The sequence below is a fragment of the Halichoerus grypus genome, chromosome 9 (genome assembly GCF_964656455.1).
Source record: "Halichoerus grypus chromosome 9, mHalGry1.hap1.1, whole genome shotgun sequence".
NCBI classification, from domain to species: Eukaryota; Metazoa; Chordata; class Mammalia; order Carnivora; family Phocidae; genus Halichoerus; species Halichoerus grypus.
This window is the reverse complement of record NC_135720.1, coordinates 120821689-120841672: the sequence shown is the minus strand read 5'-3', so window position 1 is coordinate 120841672 and position 19984 is coordinate 120821689. Positions and strand designations below refer to the sequence as shown.

At 39.0% G+C, this 19984-nt stretch overlaps 1 protein-coding gene across 1 annotated transcript in view; it reads left to right on the top strand.

The window, feature by feature from the left end:
• MYLK4 (myosin light chain kinase family member 4) overlaps nt 1-19984 on the top strand; it is an 82687-nt gene that overhangs the window by 24546 nt on the left and 38157 nt on the right. The window contains exon 3 of the mRNA XM_078054420.1: nt 16596-16627. Coding sequence (XP_077910546.1) covers nt 16596-16627 — 32 coding nt within the window. The remainder of the gene's footprint in view (nt 1-16595; nt 16628-19984) is intronic.

Genomic DNA, 19984 nt, shown 5'->3' with positions numbered 1-19984 from the left:
TTGAAGGAATTTCTCCCAGAGACTTCTGATCAGTCTGAACTTTAATTCATTCTACGCTGGTTGCCCTCTAGGCCTGAAGCACGGTTGATATCCTAGGATTTCTGCTCCCCATCAGTGTAGAAAAACCCTGTCTCCTGTCTCCTATATTGGGTATCCTCTGGTAGATATCTTTTGTTTTTCTTTCTTGTTTTACTCCTTTGTTTAGATAGGCCACATCTTCTGGTAGTTTCCTGAGAAGTGATGGAGGGATGTAATATTTTGAGATCTTTCATGTCTGAAAATGACTATTTTACATATGCACTTGGATAATGGTTTATCTGGTGTATAATTCTAGACTGGAAATAATTTCTTTTCAGGATTTAGAAGGTATTGTAACTTGTCTTCTTGTTTTCATATTACTATGGAAAAGTCCAAATAAGTTCAGAATTCAGATCCTTTGTATGTGGCATATTATTTTTCTCTCTAGCAGCTGTGAGAGACCCTATTTGCCCCCGAAATTTGGAAATTTCATAATGATAGGCCTTGTACAGGTGTTTCATCCATTGTGTGGGATGTTTTCTGGGCTCTTACATCTTTCAAGCTGGGAAACTTTCTTGGACAATCTCATATTTCCTTGTTCTGGAGTTCCTATTATTTGAATGTTGGATCTCCTAGTCTTCTAAATTTCTTATCTTTTCACTTCATTTTTATTTTATATATCTGGTTGCTCTGCTTTCAATGACACTCTTTATTGTGGAAGTTTTCTTTAAATTTCCTTGTCTACTATCATAGTCTTAATTTCCAAGAACTCTTTTTAGTTCTCTGAGTGTTTCTTTTTTTATGAATCCTGTTCTTGTTACATAGATTTAATACATTCTCTTATTTCTCTGAGGATAGTGATGAGTTTTTTAAAAAGTTTTCTTTTCTCCACATAATCTCTATTTCCTTTAACTGCTTTGTTTTGTTAGTTTTAAATCTCTGTTTTTCATGTTAGGGCAGGGATCCCAAAATTTGTCTGCATGTTAGAATCGCCTAGGAAATCTGAAAAAAAGTCCAAACTTTAGGCCACATGCCAGACTAATTACACTGCAATTTTTGGGAATAGGACTTAGAGATCAGTATATTTGAAGGTTTCCAGGTGATGTTATGGGGTTTTGTGGGACAATTTAAGTTACTTCTCAATGTTTTCCTCTGTTGTCTTAGGATTCAGCTCTCCTGCAGGTGCCCGATTGATTACCACTTATCCATCTGCCTCCCACTTCCAAAAGTCTATTACTGTCATCTCCTTTCATTTTTTTTTTTGTGTGTGTTTTTGTCATTTCACAAATCCCTTTACTGTTATTTTAATGGGGTTTAAAGAAGGAGCAGAGTGTGGAGTTAGGGAAGAGTACATTGAGGAGGTAAGTTTTGAACCGGAAAGGCCCTACTGATACATTTACAAATATATCAGCTGTGATTTTACTTCACTTAATTTATAAAAAAAAAACCCACCCCAATTTTCATTAAATATGAGAGCACTGACATCACAGTCACACAGTAAAACCTCATGTAGTCAAATTTTGCTAACCTATAATTAGTGATAATGGACTTGGTTAAAGTTTACCTTTGTTCAACTTGGCAGGAGAGGATTTGCTTAAGAAAAAATTACCTTTGTTCTACTTGGCAGAGGGAGGATTTGATTAAAAAAATTAGTGTAAACAAGATTGTAGATTAGCAACCTAGGTAAGAGAGAAAATATTCAAGGATATTATTAGAACTTACACGTAGAAAGACAAACTAGTTCTTCTGATTGCAAATGCTGCTTGTCAATGTGAATCTGATATGGCATGTACTTGAACCATACTTTATTAGCTATTAATTTGTATTACAGAATTAAAAGAACTGGATTAAATTTGCACTTCTTTTTAAACAAATTTCATACTTTTTTAATAGACTTCTCAGGTACCTGAACTTGGAATTGTTAAGAACTTACTCTAATGAAAATAACAGAAAGACAAACTGTGAAATATAACATGTCATTTATAATTAATAAATCACTAAACACAGGCAAGAAATTCAGGGCTATAAAATGCCATGCATTTTCACAGTCAATTAATACTAAATTATTTGGCACATTCAATTCTGTAGCTGGGTGGGAAAAATCACTATATTTAATTGCTTTCAAATTCACAATTTTACCTGTGAAACGGTGGCCCTCTTTTCACACTCTAAGGGACTATTATAAAAGATGGGGAAATTGCACCTCAGCCTTCCAGTTCACAGGAATGTTGTTTGTTCTGCTTCTTTTAAATACTACGCATTGGTCTTTTCTTCCCACCCTCCATTTTTTCCCTCCTTCCTTCCTTCCTTCCTTCCTTCCTTCCTTCCTTCCTTCCTTCCTTCTTTCCTTCCTTCCTTCCCTCCTCCCTTCCTTCCTTCCTCCCTTCCTTCCTTCCTTCCTTTCTTCCTTCTGTCCATCATTCCTCACTGACAGACATTTGATATGCTAATCTTTATGCATAAAATTAACTGGAGTGTTTTCTCCCATGTGGATGGATGTGACTCAAGGATATAACCCAAGATTTAGCTGCACTTTCTGCCCTTTGAAGAGTCTTCTTTGTGAAGAGTGCTGGCTTTCCCTAAGAAGCCCCAAGAATTTTGCTCAAAATTAGCTTCCCATTTTTGCTCACTGCTTACTAGTATGATCTGTCTGTAATAGCAAGTCCAAAGTGATGCCAGTGGAATGGTGGAAAGAGAACCCCATCATGAATTTAGAGAACTGGACTTAAAAAGTCACTTAAGGATCTAATGAGATTAGTGACTTCCAACCTTATTAATGTAAAAGAAAAAAGTTCACAGACTCCCTTATAATAGCAGTGATACTTCTGTTATTTCCTGTTGGGAAAATACATGACTGAAAGCTATTTATATTCAGCAGTTCTTTAAAGTAAGTCTGAATTTTACTCACCACACCAGTATAAACAAACATTTGAACAATAGTCCCACATTCAGTTTGTACTATTATTTAGCCACTATATCACTTAGGAATTTTATGTAACTTCTAGACAGACAGCTCTAGCTATGGGGGATTAAACACATAAAGATTTAGACCCTCACAATAAAGAAGCCCAGAGGTGTTGGTTTATAGCCAAGGTCTCTGAAATTCTCTGGCCTTTTCTGCGTGGTCTCAAGGTGGTTGCTGGAGCTCCTGCCACAAAATCTGCTTTTCTTAAAGCTTGAAGAAGGAGGGGCAATGGAAGGGCAAAAACATTTTTCTTGAAAGCTTTTTATTCTTTTATGTTTATATCTCCATGACTACCCCATTTGCAAAGGAGGTTGAAGGATGTAGCATATTATGTAATAGCACAGGTGTCTGTGAGAAGGGAAGATGGGAGAAGGCTGTTGGATAGGCAATCTATGACACAGTCAGGCTCCACACAATGCCGAAGCTGCGTCTGGAATCGTGGGCAATGAGGGGGTTCTCCGTGTATGTGTTGGAGACCACAGGTAGACATCCAGGATTTCTTCCATCTCTAACACTTTCTGATACTGGGAGGCTGCCATCTTGACATGCTGTGTTTAAGGCATTTCTCAGAGGAGGCAGCAGATAGTGAAAAGAGCACTGAACGCAGAATAAGAAGACATGGATACAAATCCTAACTATTGGCCGGGAGCTTGGGCAAATTGTTTAACTTCTCAGAAGCTCAATTCTTCCCCTACAAGAAGGAAATCAGAATGTTTTCCCATAGGGTCCTTGTGAGGATCGATCTAGACTTAGTGCAATCTCAAACACTTAGGTGCCCACTCAACGTGACTTTGAGTTGAGGAGTGCAAGGTCCTAGTCTAAACTCAGATTTGGGGACAACCAGGGGAATGTGATGATGTGCTAGACTCTGCCTTGAATCCCATTTAGTGGTGCTGAGGCAGGCCCATCACGAGGCCATTTCCCAATACGAAACTGTGTTGCAAATGACTTGACCCCAGAAGCAGGTGTCAATTGGATTGCAGAGGTGTGAGGCCTGCTCCATCCTGCATGTCTGTGCTCTGGAGGTCTGTGTAGGTATCTGCTTTATATTTCAGGATTTTCATTTTTTATACTAGTTCATTTACAGATGTTTGATCAGGTGTGAACTTCTACCAAGAAGACTATAAAAAAGCAATTTAACAAGTGAGTCTGAAATGCCATATGAAGGGTCAGACTTTACACAAATTACGTACTGGACTTTAAAAATGAACAAAGTTGCTCTTTCTTTTTCATTTCCTTGAGACGCTCCTGGAAGGAAAGTTCAGGAGTTCAAACTGCCTCTTTTGGGCTGCTGTCCAGGCAACCACATCTCCCTGCCCTTTCTCACACTGTTCTCTTTCCCTGAAATGTCCTTTCCCTTCTATTCACTGGCAAAAAACGATTTATCTTTGAGGTCCTGGCTCAAGCAGCAACTTCACTTCAAAGCCTTTGATAACCCAAGACCCAGGCAGAAGAAATCCCTCTTTGCCCTGTGCTGCTGTGTTACCTATCTCGCATCTTTCCCATAATAACATGGAGTTTAGTGAGAGCTTCCCATGTGCCTGGCACTATCCTAAGTGCTTTACATATGCTCATTCAATGCTCATAAAAACGTGATGATGTAGGAGCTACGATTATCCTATTGCAGATGAAAATTGAGGCACAGAAAGAGTAAATAGTTTGCCCAAAATCACAAAGCTAGAAAATGGCCAACTCAGAATTTGAACCCACGTTCTTAAACAATTACAGCATACACATAATTATTTAATAATGTACTCATCAGTTTGTCTTACTAGATTATAAGAAACTCTCTGTCAGGGGTTCTGTCTTACTCCTCCGAGCGTACCCAACATTTTATCTTGAATGAATGAATGTATATATACACGTACTAGCCTGGGGTAGCAAATTCAAACTGTACAGAAAACTTCAAAATGGACAGAAATTACTCTGAGGTCCCAATTCAAGTTTCTCTCTCCACAGTAAACACTGTTGATCATTTCTTGTGATTTCTTTTAGAAGTTTTTATTTGCATATCAACATATATGCAAATGCTTTAAAGGATTTATCCCAATAGGATCACACTTACCACATTCTGCTCCTTGCTAGTATGTACAAGTCTATTTTCAACTTAAAAAAAAAATAATAAAAGCCAAAGGGATGATTCATGATATTTTGATTACGGTACCTTGAATACTCCATCGACTTAGGGTCCATAAAAATTGTTGTCATTTAAAATTGTGGATCATAGCACCAAATCCAATTTTTAAAATGTTCTAACCACATGGTACTAACCTCAAATCCTTTGGGGAAGAGGAAAAGAAATAAGGAAAGAGATAATTACTGAGCTTAACCAATGCACTTATCAACAGTGCATACTCAGAATCTTTCATTTTGGTATTCTTCTGCATTTACAGAGAAGTATTTATTGGTGGTTTTTTCGAGAAAAGGAACTGGGGAACAAGAGCTTTGAGTGCGGTATGAAGGCTCAAAAATTCATGGTGGCAGCAGTCTTGGGAGCCTGGGCGGTGGGCGTGCGTAACAAACCATGGGCTCCTGCCTAGCACAGAAAAGTTTCCATGAATCTTGGATTTTTCCAAAGAACTTTAGATTCACACATGCTCTGAGTTCTTCTACTGTGCAAACATTTCATCTCCTTCTCTGGCAGGGAAAACACCTTCATTTTCCATGTGGTGCAAATACGTACCTCTTTCAGAAATGGAAAGAGAACAAGAATTTCTGCAAAGGTGAACCAGAGAAGAACAACGTATTTGTTTGTGATTTTGATCCTCACCTATGGACTGGACACTTGAAGCAGGACCAGCTCATTCTTGAAAGTCAGCAGAAAGCTTGGACTCAGATGCCCTTTAGGGATATACTTCTTTCCTCCTCAGCGATAAAATCTCCTGTGCTCAGGCCTTTAATGTAGCCAGGAAACCTTAACATGGCACTTTTCTCTGTCCACAATTGTCTGGTTAGCCTATTTTCTCTCTAGAAAGTTCCCAAACAGCATTACATATATTAGCGTCTATGACTTAAAAAAATTATGGTAAAACATAACATAAAATATACCATCTTAACCATCTTTAAGTGTACAGCTCTGTGGTTTCTCAGGACATTTACACTTCCATGCAACCATCCCCTCCATCCATCTCCAGAACTTTTTCATCTTGCAAAACTGAAGCTTTGTATCCATTGAAGACTAACTCCCCATTCTCCCCTCCTCCAGGCCCTGGTAAACATCCTTCTGTTTTCTCTTTCTATGAATTTGACTCTCCTAGGTACCTTGTATATGTGGAATCATGAACTATTAGCCCTTTTGTGATGGGCTTATTTCACTGAGCATGTTTTCAAGGTCCATCCGCATTGTAGTCTGTGTCAGAACTTCCTTCCTTTTTAACGTATGTATATACAACACTTTGTTTATCCATTCATCTGTCAATAGATCCTTGAGTTGCTTCCACCTTTTGGCTCTTATGAATAATGCTGTGAACACGAATATACAAATATCTCTTTGAGTCTTTGTTTTTAATTATTTTGGTATAAACCCAGAATTGGAACTGCTGGATTATATGGTAATTCTATGTCTATCTATCTATCTATCTATCTATCTATCTATGAAACTGCTACATTATTTTCCACAGTAGCTGCACCTTTTTACATTCCCACCAACAGTGCCCAAGTGTTCCAATTTCTCCACATCCTCACCCACACTGTTTTTTGTTTGTTTTTGTTTTTGTTTTTGATAGTAGCCATCCTGATGGGTGGTATCTCATGGTGGTTTTGGTTTTTGTTACTTTACACTCAAAAAAATCATTCTTCATTCTGGGTTTAGGTGGAAGTGGCCACAATTTATTTGTGTTTGAAGAGGAATAAAAAACGCAACGTTCTCTACTGAATAGTAGCTGAGGGAACATTGGCCAGCCTATCCCTGGGCCTAAATATGGAATACGACCTTTAAATGGTACTGGCTGGGAAACTGCACCACCTGGCTGTGCCGGTCCTTAGTGACCTCCCCAGGGGATTCCTGACAGTTAAAGCGTGTCTGGACTCTTGGGGTGGGGAACTCCTCCTCTCTCATATAATACCAGTGGCAGCTTTGTGTGAACTCTTATATAAAAGGGAGAGTGTTCTTCCAAGCGTCAGGGTCACGCATGGACACTCCTTCTATTTTAGCAGTGGTGACAGTCTAGATGTAGAGACACACAGAAACTTCTCCTTGGCAGTAAAGAGAGGATTCAGAGTAAACATTGTTTGTGCAGACACTTGAAAATGCTTGTTTGAGGAAGACTAAATTGAACTAGTGTTTTGGTTGCTTTTCTTTTTCTAAAAACACTTCCACATTTGTCCCTGTATCTTAGCCTCCCAATAATCTTTGGATCTGGTAGAAAGTAAGCCCATTTGGCAGAGAAAAACATAGCCTTTGAGATATTAAATGCCTTCCTCAGGGGCACACAGCTGGTAAGCAGAAATGGGACTAGAACCTAGCACACTGGCTATAGACTAATAATCAATTTTGATGGAGATGATCCCATCAGGGAGTTAACATTTCATGGATTTGAATAGCCTGCTTTCTTCAGGACTTTTTATGACTCGAAGCACGGTACCCTGCTGAGCAGGGCAGAACAGCTTGTATCTGGCCCTTTTGCCATAAAGTCTTGGTGAGAAAGGCATAGGAGTCTGACTCCGTGAAGATGGCATACCTCACCGGGGTCTTCTTCACCTCAATACTCCTTGAAACCCTTAGAAATTCGGTTTGGTTAATACTGCTTTAATTAAGTTTAGAAACCACTACTTATGACTTTCATGATCATTAAAATCAACTTCTCAAAATATGAATATTATAGACTAATGATTATTCTAGGTTTTTGTTGTTGCTACTCTGCTTAGCTCAAGTCAGAGATCGCTTGAGATTTTGTATCACTGATGATATTCTTTGAATAATTGGTGGTTTCCTACTGGCTTTTAAATGGCCTGAAGTAGACACAAGGGCCTGGGCAGAGCTCATCAGGCTATTTGCAAATATGCAAGCCTCTGCATAAATGGTCCATCCTCTGGAATTTGCTAACTTGAGACTTATGAGAACTATGTGTCCCAGAGAGCACATGGGTACTTATGAACACAGCAGGTGAACACCATTGATAGACAAAACGGAACCAGCTGAGACTTACGGCTTCTCTCCACAGAGGTCATCCATCAGCTCAGGTGGCCCCTAATGAATATGAGCCCCAGAACATGATGAAGCTGTTGTTACTGGGAGAGTAGTACCAGCGCTTGAGGGTTTTAGATTACTGTGAGTATTAGTGGGAACATGGTGATGGTTTCTTTAAATAAACCACTTAACAGCAGTCCCTCTTCTGCTTTAAAACAAAAGATGAGAAAAACTTACTTCAAATGGCAGACTCTGATATGTGTTCTGATATGTATTCCCCTGCGTAATGTATAACTTTTATTTTTATTGTTTATATTGGTACAGAAGCACCTTTTGTCAAGGATACTATGATTGGACGGAAGAACATTAGTGACTGTGAGAAACAAGCATCACTCATATCTTGCTCTCTGGAGTGAAATCCTCAGAGCCTACTTTAAAATTATATACCTTAAAATGTGTCTTATTTTTCTGTATAACCAAAGATACCCAACTTTAAGCATTACTGAAAAACTGTTTAATTAGTGGATAATATTATGTGCTGAATGCTTGTCTCAGATGCCATTCCAAAGCATCCTTACACCTCCTCGTGCCTCAGATAATGCCGCCCTGTTAAAGCTTATTCATACATGATCATGTTCATACCACGGGGCTGACACCCCATGGAAGAGCTCATGGAAAACAACCAGAAAATTTTCTTCTTGTGTCATACTAAAACACAGTTTGAAAATAAAAAGAGACTCTTCCCCTCATTTTATCTCATCTGTACTGAGCCATTTGCAAGAGAATTTAATGAAAAATTTGGAAGTAACTGGTAGTTAAGAATATTTAGTATATAGCACCCATCTGGGAATGAAGGTAGGGGTTTGCTAACATATTAAAACACTAACAAAAATTTGTAGCTTGCATTCATCAAGAAAATGTCATGCTAAACTCATCCCTTTTTCTCCTGGGTTACTAAACTAGCTGATGTGGGAGTGCTGTGATTAAAGATTGATTTCTGCAATTGAGTTTCTTACCATGTCTTGTGGGACATTCAGAGACATGTAAACTGGATAACAGAAGGCTGAAGTTGTGGGTAATTAAAACACAAGACTCAATATGTGTTCCTGAATGGATCAATAGGAACCTAGAGCTGTGGTTTTCAGCATGTGCCCTGCTGCGGCATGCATGGAGGATGATGGTTGCTATCCTAGACTTGTGTATGTGGTTGTGTGCAGGGCTGTGCATAGTGCAGCGGACTGGCCACAGGTCCAGCCTATGCGTCCCATTCAAGAAAACACACCTGGAGGGGCGCCTGGGTGCCTCAGTTGGTTAAGTGTCTGCCTTCAGCTCAGGGTCCTGGGATCAAGTCCTGCACTAGGCTCCCTACTCAGCAGGGAGCCTGATTCTCCCTCTGCCTCTGCCCCTCCCCCCTGCTTGTGCACTCTCTCTCTCTGTGTCTGTCAAATAAATAAATAAATAAAGTCTTTAAAAAAACACACCTGGAGATGAGTTAGTGCAAGATACAGTATTATGAAAGTCAACTTATCACTCTGATTTGGAAAATAAAAGGCTTACAGATTTCCATACCTTGGACATTATTAGTGACAAATTATTTGTGATCCTGCAAACTATCAGCTGTGATACTGCAATACTATAAAATATTCAGCCCTTTGTCCCTTGATCTCAACGTGGTCAACATTTTAAACACTAACTTTAAAAAATATTAAAAAGTGTGCTTTGAATCTCCTAAGGAGCCACATGGCTTGGGAGCTTCTACCACCACTGAAGCTGAAAGTAGCCTGCAGGAGGGAGGCATCATTCAACACTGGAATTGGCTTTCATTGCCAGAAAACCTATAGATGAAGGAAGCTTTAAACCAATATTTAAAAGTTTATTTTTAAGAGGGTACTTTTGATAACTATATTTAAAGAGTTGTTTTCCTATAAGTCTTGCTCCAAATGGACTTTTATTAAATAATGACAGAAATGTCAACATGATCATTTATTATTTAGGTAAATATTTAAAAAAATTATTTCTTATTTTAATGGAATATATGTTCAAGTATGGAAGATTTTATTTCACCTCTGTCAAATCTTAGCATGTCCTCACCACACACTGATAAAGTTTGGTGGATGAAACCCTAGTTCACCAAATCTGAAAGAGGAGTCTTGAATGTGGTAACAGAATTCACATTCCACTAAGATGAACTTTGCAAATTCGAGGGATAGGACCCTAGCAAGCTAACCCTAGGGTGATTGTTCCCAACCCTTGACTGCACATTAGAGTCACATAGGTTGCCAGAGAAAATATACAAGACACCAGTTAAAATAGAATTTCAGATAAACAATGAGTGATTTTTTTAGTCTAAGAATATTGTATGGACCATAGTTATGCTAAAAAAGGTATTTAAAAAAATTTTTTTTTGTTTTGGCATTTTTTTAAAGATTTTATTTATTTATTTGAGAGAGAGAGACAGAGAGAGAGAGGACAAAGGGAGAGTGAGAGGGAGAAGCAGACTCCCTGCTGAGCAGAGAGCCCAATGCGGGGCTCGATCCCAGGACCCTGAGATCATGACCTGAGCTGAAGGCAGATGCCTAACCAATTGAGCCATCCAGGTGCCCCAAAGGTATTTGTTTTCTATCTGAAATTTAAATTTAACTGGGCATCCTATGCTTTCATTTGCTAAATATGATAACTACCAGCCTTGAGAAAAATACCAAAGTGTGGGCTTCACTCTAGAGTTTCGGTATAATTGGTCTAGAATGAAGACTCCAGGATTGGTATTTTTCAAAGACTTTTCAGGTGATTCTATCACGCAGCTATGGGTGGAGGGTCACTGCCCTATAATGCATGTTTTGACTTTGAACCTTGTTCCATGACTTCCAAGTGTAAGCTTAACCTCCTTTTCAAGGTATCTTATGCCTTAATTGCTATGGCTACACAGGCTTTGTGTAAAGTAAGAACCACTAGGCAGCCTTGACCTCTCTGCCATTCCTTAGATAGGGGAGCTTTTATTTTAGGAATTTCTCTCTATTCAAATATTTGGGAAATGAAATGTCTCTGTGCAGATACTGGACTCCTTTTGGTATCTCAAACCATTGTATGAAGCTTACGCTGATCCCGGCCTCAACATAGTTCACAAATGTGTAGGTCACCCTTGTGCGTTCCCTGAATTCTCATAATGAGCCTCCTACACCTGAGTCCCTCCACCAAAATACTCCATCCCGAGGATGTGTCAGATATTAGGATTAGGCTCTGCTGGTCCCTGTTTAAATCTTTGGTGGTGTGTGCAAGAGCTGAGTCTAGACCTCAAACCTAGAGGCTGAAGCTGTATCATTAGACCTGAACTCAGTACCCAAGACCTTAATAACCATGGGCAGACCTTTCAAAATTTAGTCTTCCTGATTGGAATTCACATCAATGTTTCTCTGGATTCCCATTTGTTCTGCTGTGTTCACTTGTTGGATTCCTGTTGCCATTCACGTGCTCAAACACTGGAGCCTGCCATGGCCTTGGATTCTAAGGTGGGTGAGCCTATTTTGTGACCTATGCCCAATGGGAAGATGGAAGGTTCTAGTGCAAGGCCCAGATCTAGCCCTGTCTTGCATTGAGAGGGACCCCATGCTTCACTAGAAGATTAACAAATAGGACACAAGTATCATTGCACTATTGACAGAAATTGGAATAACAGGAAGGCAAGCCAATGTGGGGTATAAAGTGTTGAGTTTTGTTTTAGATATTCAGAGTTCAAAACTCTTATAGCATGTTCAGATATTAAGATCTAGTAATCATTGGGATTTTGGGAATAAAGATAATTTTGAGATCATTCGTACAGAGTTGAGTTGAAAGGATTGGTGATTCTCCAAGAGGAATAAATCTTAGCTCAGTGTTCATAGATGTCAAATATACGAGTAGATGAAAACACTGATAGAGTGTTATGATGACCAGAGTAGGAAGAAATGTCACACAGCTATCAGTTTCTGATTATGCATGAGTAATGAGTACCACTAATGGGATAAGGTCTAAGCGGAAGAAACCAAGGGATCTTCTAAGAGAACAGGAACCATCAGAAATCTGATAGGTACATGGCTTGCCAAGAGATGTTAAAGTTTTAAGATATTTTTAAAATATGTGCCATATCAGAGTTGCTCATTTAGAAAGAAACTAGATAGTGTTTTCAGGGTTATGTGCTAGGTTGGAAAATATACTGAGGTGTTCAAACCAGAAGGTGAACCCAGGCCTTCCTATAATATAAAGATTTCAGCACGAGGGAACCATGTAAGGAGGAAACAAGAACTTGTAGGTGTGAGTTGGAGTACAAAGTCACAAGCCAAAAGATTAAGTGGACTGGAACATATAGTCCTGGGTATAAACAAAACAACAACCCTGGTGAAAAGCTGAGAGCTGCCAGAATCCCTAAGTGTGTTAGGAGTAGCCAATTTACCCCTGGACTCCCTAAGGCTAATGAGACTAATGGCTTAAATCAAAGCAAATATATTTTTTGAGATTGGAGAATTCCTTCTGTTTTGTTAGCAGAGGACATAGAAAGGTGAGCCATGATTTTTTTTCCCACAGCCAAAATTTATGACAATGAAACCTACATTGTATGGAAAGTTTGTGAAGTAGAACTTTGATAAGTAGAGGTCAACTCTTTCATATCCTCTGAAAAATGATCCACAAAACCACTGAAGGAGAATGTACCAAAATATAATGCTTAAAGGCAAATTTTTAAAAATGGAGTTTTCATCAAAGAATATAAATCATAAGCACACACTTCTATTATTTCTAAGTACTAGTATACAAGTATATTTATATACTCACTGTCAACTTTTTCAGCTTCTAGTTTGGAGCTAGCATTCTTTGATTAGAACTTGAACTTAGAAAGGGAACTTATTTTAATATTATTAGTTATTAAAATGAAACATTATTTAGATATTACGTTGGGGTTAATTCTATCAAAATTCTTATTTTTAAATTTTAATAATGATATTAGATCATCTAGGGGGAAAGGTTATGTACAGTCTGCAGACATTAATTTGGTTAAATCAGTATCGATGGAGGCAATATTTAATAAAAATATGGATGATTATGAAATATATATGAATGGTATGCTATTTCATTAAAATATATATCCACATTATATAATAAGCTAGCCTTAGTTATTTAATCACTTGAAAAAAATACAGATTTTAGGATTTTGATTTGAGGATTTTTTGCAGCTGGAGTCTCCATTTTATAGAATGTGGATTTTCATAGGAGTTGTAATTCTCATCTGATTAATTTTCTTTAAAATTCTAAAGAAAAACTGCATTTGACTTGACATTTATTGTAACGACTTTTAGTAGAGAAAATGTTGCAGTGATTCTAATTATAAGTAGAATTCATAAAATATACTTAACACTATTATAACATCTACCTGGAACTTACTTAATTTTAAATAACACTACTTCTCTATTAGATAGGAAAAGTTGGTGCCAATATGAGTAATTTTGTGGGAGTGAACAGAAAATGAACGACAGCAAAGTAATAGCATGTGAAGAGCTTTTCATGTTCAGAGTTGACCGATACTGCTAGTAAGTTATATATTTGTGTAAATGTATTCCACCAGTAATGAGGTCAGTTTGAAAAATATATTGCTTATAACTGAATTAAATCAAAATGAAACATTTTACAGTGATTGTTAAATGCCAAATTGAACTGATCTCATTAAATGTGAAATTCAAGTATATTTAGACTATGGCCTAAATTTTAATACATGAACATAATGAGATATGACCAGAATAGTTGGAAAAAGTTACTTATATATTTTTTTCTTTTAGCAGTTTCTCATTTCACAGTTTAGATTCATTTTCTGGAATTTGGTGAGATAGCTTGGCATGCGAGTATGAAGTATGTAGTCCCTTTCAGTAAATGGAGGAAGAACACACATATATTGGCCTATGCTGTCTTCTACAAGTACTTTGCTCATGATAGTTACTTAAGGCTGTTAGCTTTGAGTGTAAGTCAGTGCTCACAAAGAAGAGAAAGTTCATTAAGCACTCTGAGAGGTGCAGCTGCATGTAGTAAACACAGATGGAGCACACTTTTACTGAGGTTCTTAACTGAAAACAGACTTTAATCCTGTTCCTGGAATACTCACAATTGAACTTTCCATCAGTGATTGTGCATTTCTGCTGCAGAGACCAGATGTCACCTCATCATAGCCGTGTATTTATGTCTTGCTATCTGGGTGTAGTCTAGCATAGTCTCCAGGAGGGTAGAAGCCCAAGTCTGCAATTGTTTTTTGCTTCCAATGGAAATACACGACATGCATGATAGTGCTCTTCTCTTACCTCACAGAGAGTTCCAAGTGGGGTTCTTCACAAGCCAAGGAAAGTAAGCCAGCCGCTCTCCATTCTCAGGGGATGTCTAGCCTAAGACTAAAGATTCTCTTCAGATAGTTACTGCATGTGCTAATAGAGTTTTCTTAATCCTATCCATCATTATGTCTTATTTGAGAAGGATTTGTTTTTCCTCCAAACAAAAATAGGCACTTTAAATCTTCCTTGACCTAACTATGTACTTCCCACAATAGTAACCCATCACCAAAACAGATTCTAAGGCTTAGGCTTACGCCAATACCTAACATAATCTATAGCTCCCTACTTCTTTTAAACATCATAGAAAACTGATATATAATAACAAATGAAATGCCGAGAACTATGTGTACGTTCAAAAACTGTATTGTGGTGGGTGGATTTTTAATGAGAGGAAATAAAGATTGAGACTGTATACCACAATGTCCTATTACGTTTTTAAGGATGAAGGTGCTGTGGGAAAAATCACCAGTAATATAACAGCCTTCCTCTTAGCAGGGACATTTTAAGCATTATTAAAATCTCCTATAATTAGGTGAAATTGGGTAGAATCTCATTTCTCATCTCCAGTTGAGCTGATTGGGCTATGTGCTGTGAATCTTTTCAAAGAGAAAGGTAAGTGATTCAGCCAGCAAAATCTAGTTTATTTGGGAATAGCAGAGGAATTGCAATTCAGGACAAGCAAACTATGGCAAACCATAGGCAAGTCCAGAGAACAAAGGAGGAAAGTGTCTGTTTATAGAGAAAAGGAAGAATTTGGAGGGGTTGTTTTGGACAAAAGTTCATTGGAGAAAGAGGAATTTGAAGTGGTGGCAGATTCTCATTGGTTGCAGGCGTTGGAAGTGGTGGTGGCCATTCACTGGCTGCAGGAAAGGCAGCTTCCTGTCACCAGGGGAGAGGAATTCTTCCTTTCTCTTGCTGGATTTTGCAAACTGTGACAGGTGCCATAAGCATGAGAACTGCCCCCTTCATGGCCTCCTGGCTCCAATTTTGTGTTAGGTTTCCTTAACACATTTTCACATTTCCCCCTTTTGATAGAGATCTTTCTTCAAAAACATTGCTGATAGCGAATTGGATCATTTATTCCTTATTAGAATCGTTTTTGTCCCTTGGTGCCAGGAAGGACCTTTTCTGGGTGTCATGTCCCATGCCGGAGGGAAAGTACACAGGCTGGAAAACACTGAGGCCACATCTGGATAACAGGCAAGGGTGGGGAGGGAGAGCTTCCAGGCATTTTCCACCTAGTCTATATCTTATCAAGGTTATAAGTGTTGGAGATCATCTTGAAGCATTGAGTCAGCATCACCCTATTGGGTATGTTGTTTTTATAAAGATTCAACAGGCAACAGGCACAAAGATTTAAAAATGTTTACACAAAATAAGATGAGGAGCAGAATAATGACCCCAGCTTGTATTATAGTGCTAAACCAGGAGCCCAAACCAGTTAGAGATCAAAGGACCATAGATCATCAGGTGGAACTTTTTCTGGCCAATGTGTATGTTCCCAGATATTATGTAATTGGGTTTTTACTTCTCTGGAGGAATTTATCCCTGTGAATAGGTACAATTTGTTGCATTGGGATTTATGATGGGGAGAAGTCAAAGCAAGGTACAGGAAAACCTGTTGTTGAGGTTTGACTCAGTGAGAAATATCTGGGGGGGTGCAAGTATAATTAGGGGTCACATTGGAGATGAAGGGAAAATTTGCTATTGGGAAGGCTATAGGGTCACATCTGTCACAGCTGGATTGAGGTTTCTGATGACAGGTCCAACAATCAGAAAGGCTTCTTCCTTTTGCAATGGATTGGGAAATGTAAGCAAGGGCATTCTCTCTCCAGGACAGAGAAGGAGAAACAAGGTGAGAAAAAGCAGAAAGGAGAGAATATACAGGCCTGATCCTGTCATCTTGGGAAAGCTGTCTGCTTCAGTTCCTAAAAATCTTTAATTTGAGGTCACCAGTTGGTGTCCTGGTCCAGTCAGGGTTCGGGGTTTTCTTTAGATGAAACACATTGATCCAGGAGTCAACTCCTTACAGTGTGGTGACACAAGGATTGGTTGGTAACACTTGATAAGGGCCTTTCCAGCAGGGTTGAAAAGAATCTTTTTGGCGATATCCTTTCCAATTAGCAAAATTCCTAGGTTACAGAGTGTGGTCTTTGATGTCTTTGTCTCCCAGAAGTGTGCTGTGAAAATGTTGCTCTACTTGAGTATGATTATTTTCAAGGGCTGTAATTAGAGCTTTGTAAGAGTAATGTATATCTCCTTTATAATGTGCAGGTCAGGAGAGGGAGAAGCTAGATGTGTGAGACCCCCGTAATTTTCTCAAAAGATGAGGGTTTAAGAGTTCTAAGGGGATGGATCTGAGATTTAGAAGGGCCAATGGCAATACTTCTGGTCAAGGGATTTGGAAGGTTTCCATAAATTTTTCCAATTGAGTTCAGTTCCTTTGACTGGCCTTGAAGACTGAGGATGATAAACACAGTGAAAATGCTATCCAGCTGGCCAAATGGCACAGACTTGCCATAATATTTGACCAGTAGAATGGGTTCTTCAGTTGTCATGGAGCTCAAGAGGAGTTCCCCAGGTAGGCATGGTTTTATTCCAATAGGATTTTACCTACTGAAGAAGGATAGTAGCTTGTCTACATGGAAAGGCTCTGGCCCAGTGCGAAAACATACAAATCATTACCAGGACATATTTGATTCCATGACGTGGGGGTAGCTGATAAGGTCCATTTGCCAAAATTTGAATGGCCCATTAGGCAATTTAAAGTGCCCAGGAACAGTGTGGACAGGTTTCCCTGGATTGTATTTTAGGCAGGTAGGGAAAGTAAGGTAGGTACTTTTTGCAGTCTTATTGATATTTCTCCACCAGTATTGATTTATAAACATCATTTTATCTATAGATCAATGGTATAATGCATGTACAGTGGTCAGTAGTGGGAACTTTAGAATTTCTGGTAGGACCAGGTTTATACTTGGTCCAAACCAGAGGTTTCTCTTATCATACTAACAACCATTTGATTGCCAATATTGTTTTATTGTTTGGTGTCTGCAGTTAATTTCTCCAAATTATCATCTGGAAGCGAGTTCCTTTGGACCATGACAGAGATTTGACTTCTAGACCCTTTGAGGGCAGTATTTCTAAATGGAAATGTCAGTAAGATGATTTCCTTTGGCTTCCAGAAAGTCAAGCTTATAATGTCCCAGGATTTTAATAAGAGCAGGTAAGAGTATGGCATCCAGTAATTCCTGAAAGTAAGGGCTGCTTTTAATTTTATCTCCACTGGAAGTAAGGAAACCACATTGTTTCCCTAACATTCCAAAATTGCAAGCCACTCCAAAGTCATATATCCTGTTGGTGTAAATGTTGGCAGTTTCATCTTTGGCTAGAATATGGGCCCATGTGTGCTTATAGCTCCTTGTTGGGCTGAAGTAGCCAAAGGCAAGGGTGCTACCTTGCTTGCTTCAAAAGGAGTTAATATTGAATATCCACCACAATATCAACCCTCAGTGAACAATGAAAACTTACTATTATCCAGAGGAGTTTCATTTAAGTCATCACAGGGGTCAGAAGGGGATCTGTTAGTATTAAGAAGTTGTGAGTGGTTTCATTGGTAGAGGAGGGGAGACGAGTAGCAGGGTTAAGGTTGTTACAGCAAGCAAAAGTAGTATAAGGGGCAGTTCACAGTAGAATTTCATAGGAAGTGAGATGGCTTCTTGAAGGATGCTGAGTGTGATGAGAGCTAAGAGCAGCTTTGGCAGCACCGAAGGGGTTCAAGGGGATCCCAAGACTATTTCCTCAGTGGCCTTTACAAAAAAAGCGGTAAGTAGCAGGTAGAGCTCTGAGGCATGGGGGTGGAGGGTATCCCCAGGCTGTGGGATCTAGTTGTTGCAGGATCCTATTGGTTGGTGGTAATCCCCAAGATTTTGGTTGAGTATCCCAAGGGCATTCCCTTCCTTTTTGTATGCAAAACGGAAGAAAGGGAGCTGATAATTTGGATGTTCAAGGGCAAGGGGTCTTATTAAACCTTCTTGTAACATTGAAAAGTCATGTCATCTGGATCTTCCTAGATGATAGGGTCAGGTTTAATAGTTTTTAACAAGGTATATAAAGGTGGGGTCATAAGGAGAATTTTAGGATACAGTTTCAATAATAGTCTGCCAATTCAAGAAAACCTCACAGTTGACATTTGGTTTGGGGCTTTGGGAATTTCAGGATGCCATAAAAACTGTCTAGATCCAAATGCAGTCCTTGTTCTGAGATTAGAAGTCCTAAATATTGAACTTGAGTATGAACAGATTGTAATATTTCCTTAGAGATGTTATATCCTTTTTTTGGCTAGGAGTTTTAGCACATGGATGCTATCTTCTTGTGAGGAGGCTTGGAAAGGGAAGCAAAGAAGTAAGTCATCCATATATTGTATTATTGTGGAGCCTCCGGGGAACTTGATATCATCTGGGCCAGCCTTTAACGTTTGTGAGCTTTCTGTGAAACCCTGGCATTACTCTCCTGTAGCTTTGCTGTCCTTCCCAAGTAAAAGCAAGAAGATATTGACTACCTTTATCTACTGGGATACTAAAGAAAACACTACATAAATCGATCATGAAAAAATTTGCTCTCAGTAGTATTGGAGGTAAATAAAGTGGAGGTTGGGAATAATAGAATGGTGGGGGATGACAATATTGTTTATGGCTTAGAAGTCCTGGACAAGCCATTTGGTTTCTTCACAGGTAAAATAAGAATGTTGCAGGGATTGATACAAGGGATGAGGGGGCCCTGGCCCTTACCATTTTATTATTGGCTTAATGCCTTGAAGGGCCTCTTTATTTACAGGTATTGATTAATTATGGGGAGAGGTTTTGGGGGATCTATTTGGATCTTAATAGGAGGTGCACTGTGGATTCTGCCAATATCAGTTTAGGATTTACCCAGGAGGGTGGTAGATGATCCAACAGGGACAAATGATTAGTGTCCTTGGAATTAGCTCTGGGGGCCATCAGAAACATAGCAGGTAAAAGATGTTGAGGGTCATCAGATTTACCTACTTGGCTATTTTGGTTGCTACTGTGAAATTCTAGAATTATTTCCCCTTTTCAGGAGAAAGAACTTCCAGCACGATATTTTTCTAGGAAACCTTGGCCCAATAAATCAAAAGGGGTAGAGGAACTAAGGAGAAAAGTGTGGGTATCTCTTAGAAGGCCTAAGCGGAAGAGTATCATTAGGCATAGGAACCTGTTGAGGTTTATTAGAGACCTTCACTCTTTGAACTGTTTAGGACTCTGAGGCAGGGGCTGTTTAATGGAAGTGGTGTTGAGCACTAGAGTGTTCCTCCAGTGTCAATCAGGACACAGAGAGATTCATTTCCAGTTGGAGAGTGATTTCTTCAAGTGCATTCCAAGTACAGAGAACAAAGGAGGAGAGTGTCTTTTTATAGAGGAGAGGAGGAAGTGGGAAGGGGTTGTTTTGAACAAAATTTCATCGGCAGGAAATGAGAGTTCATAGTGGTGGTGGCTTCTCATTGGCTGTAGGTAA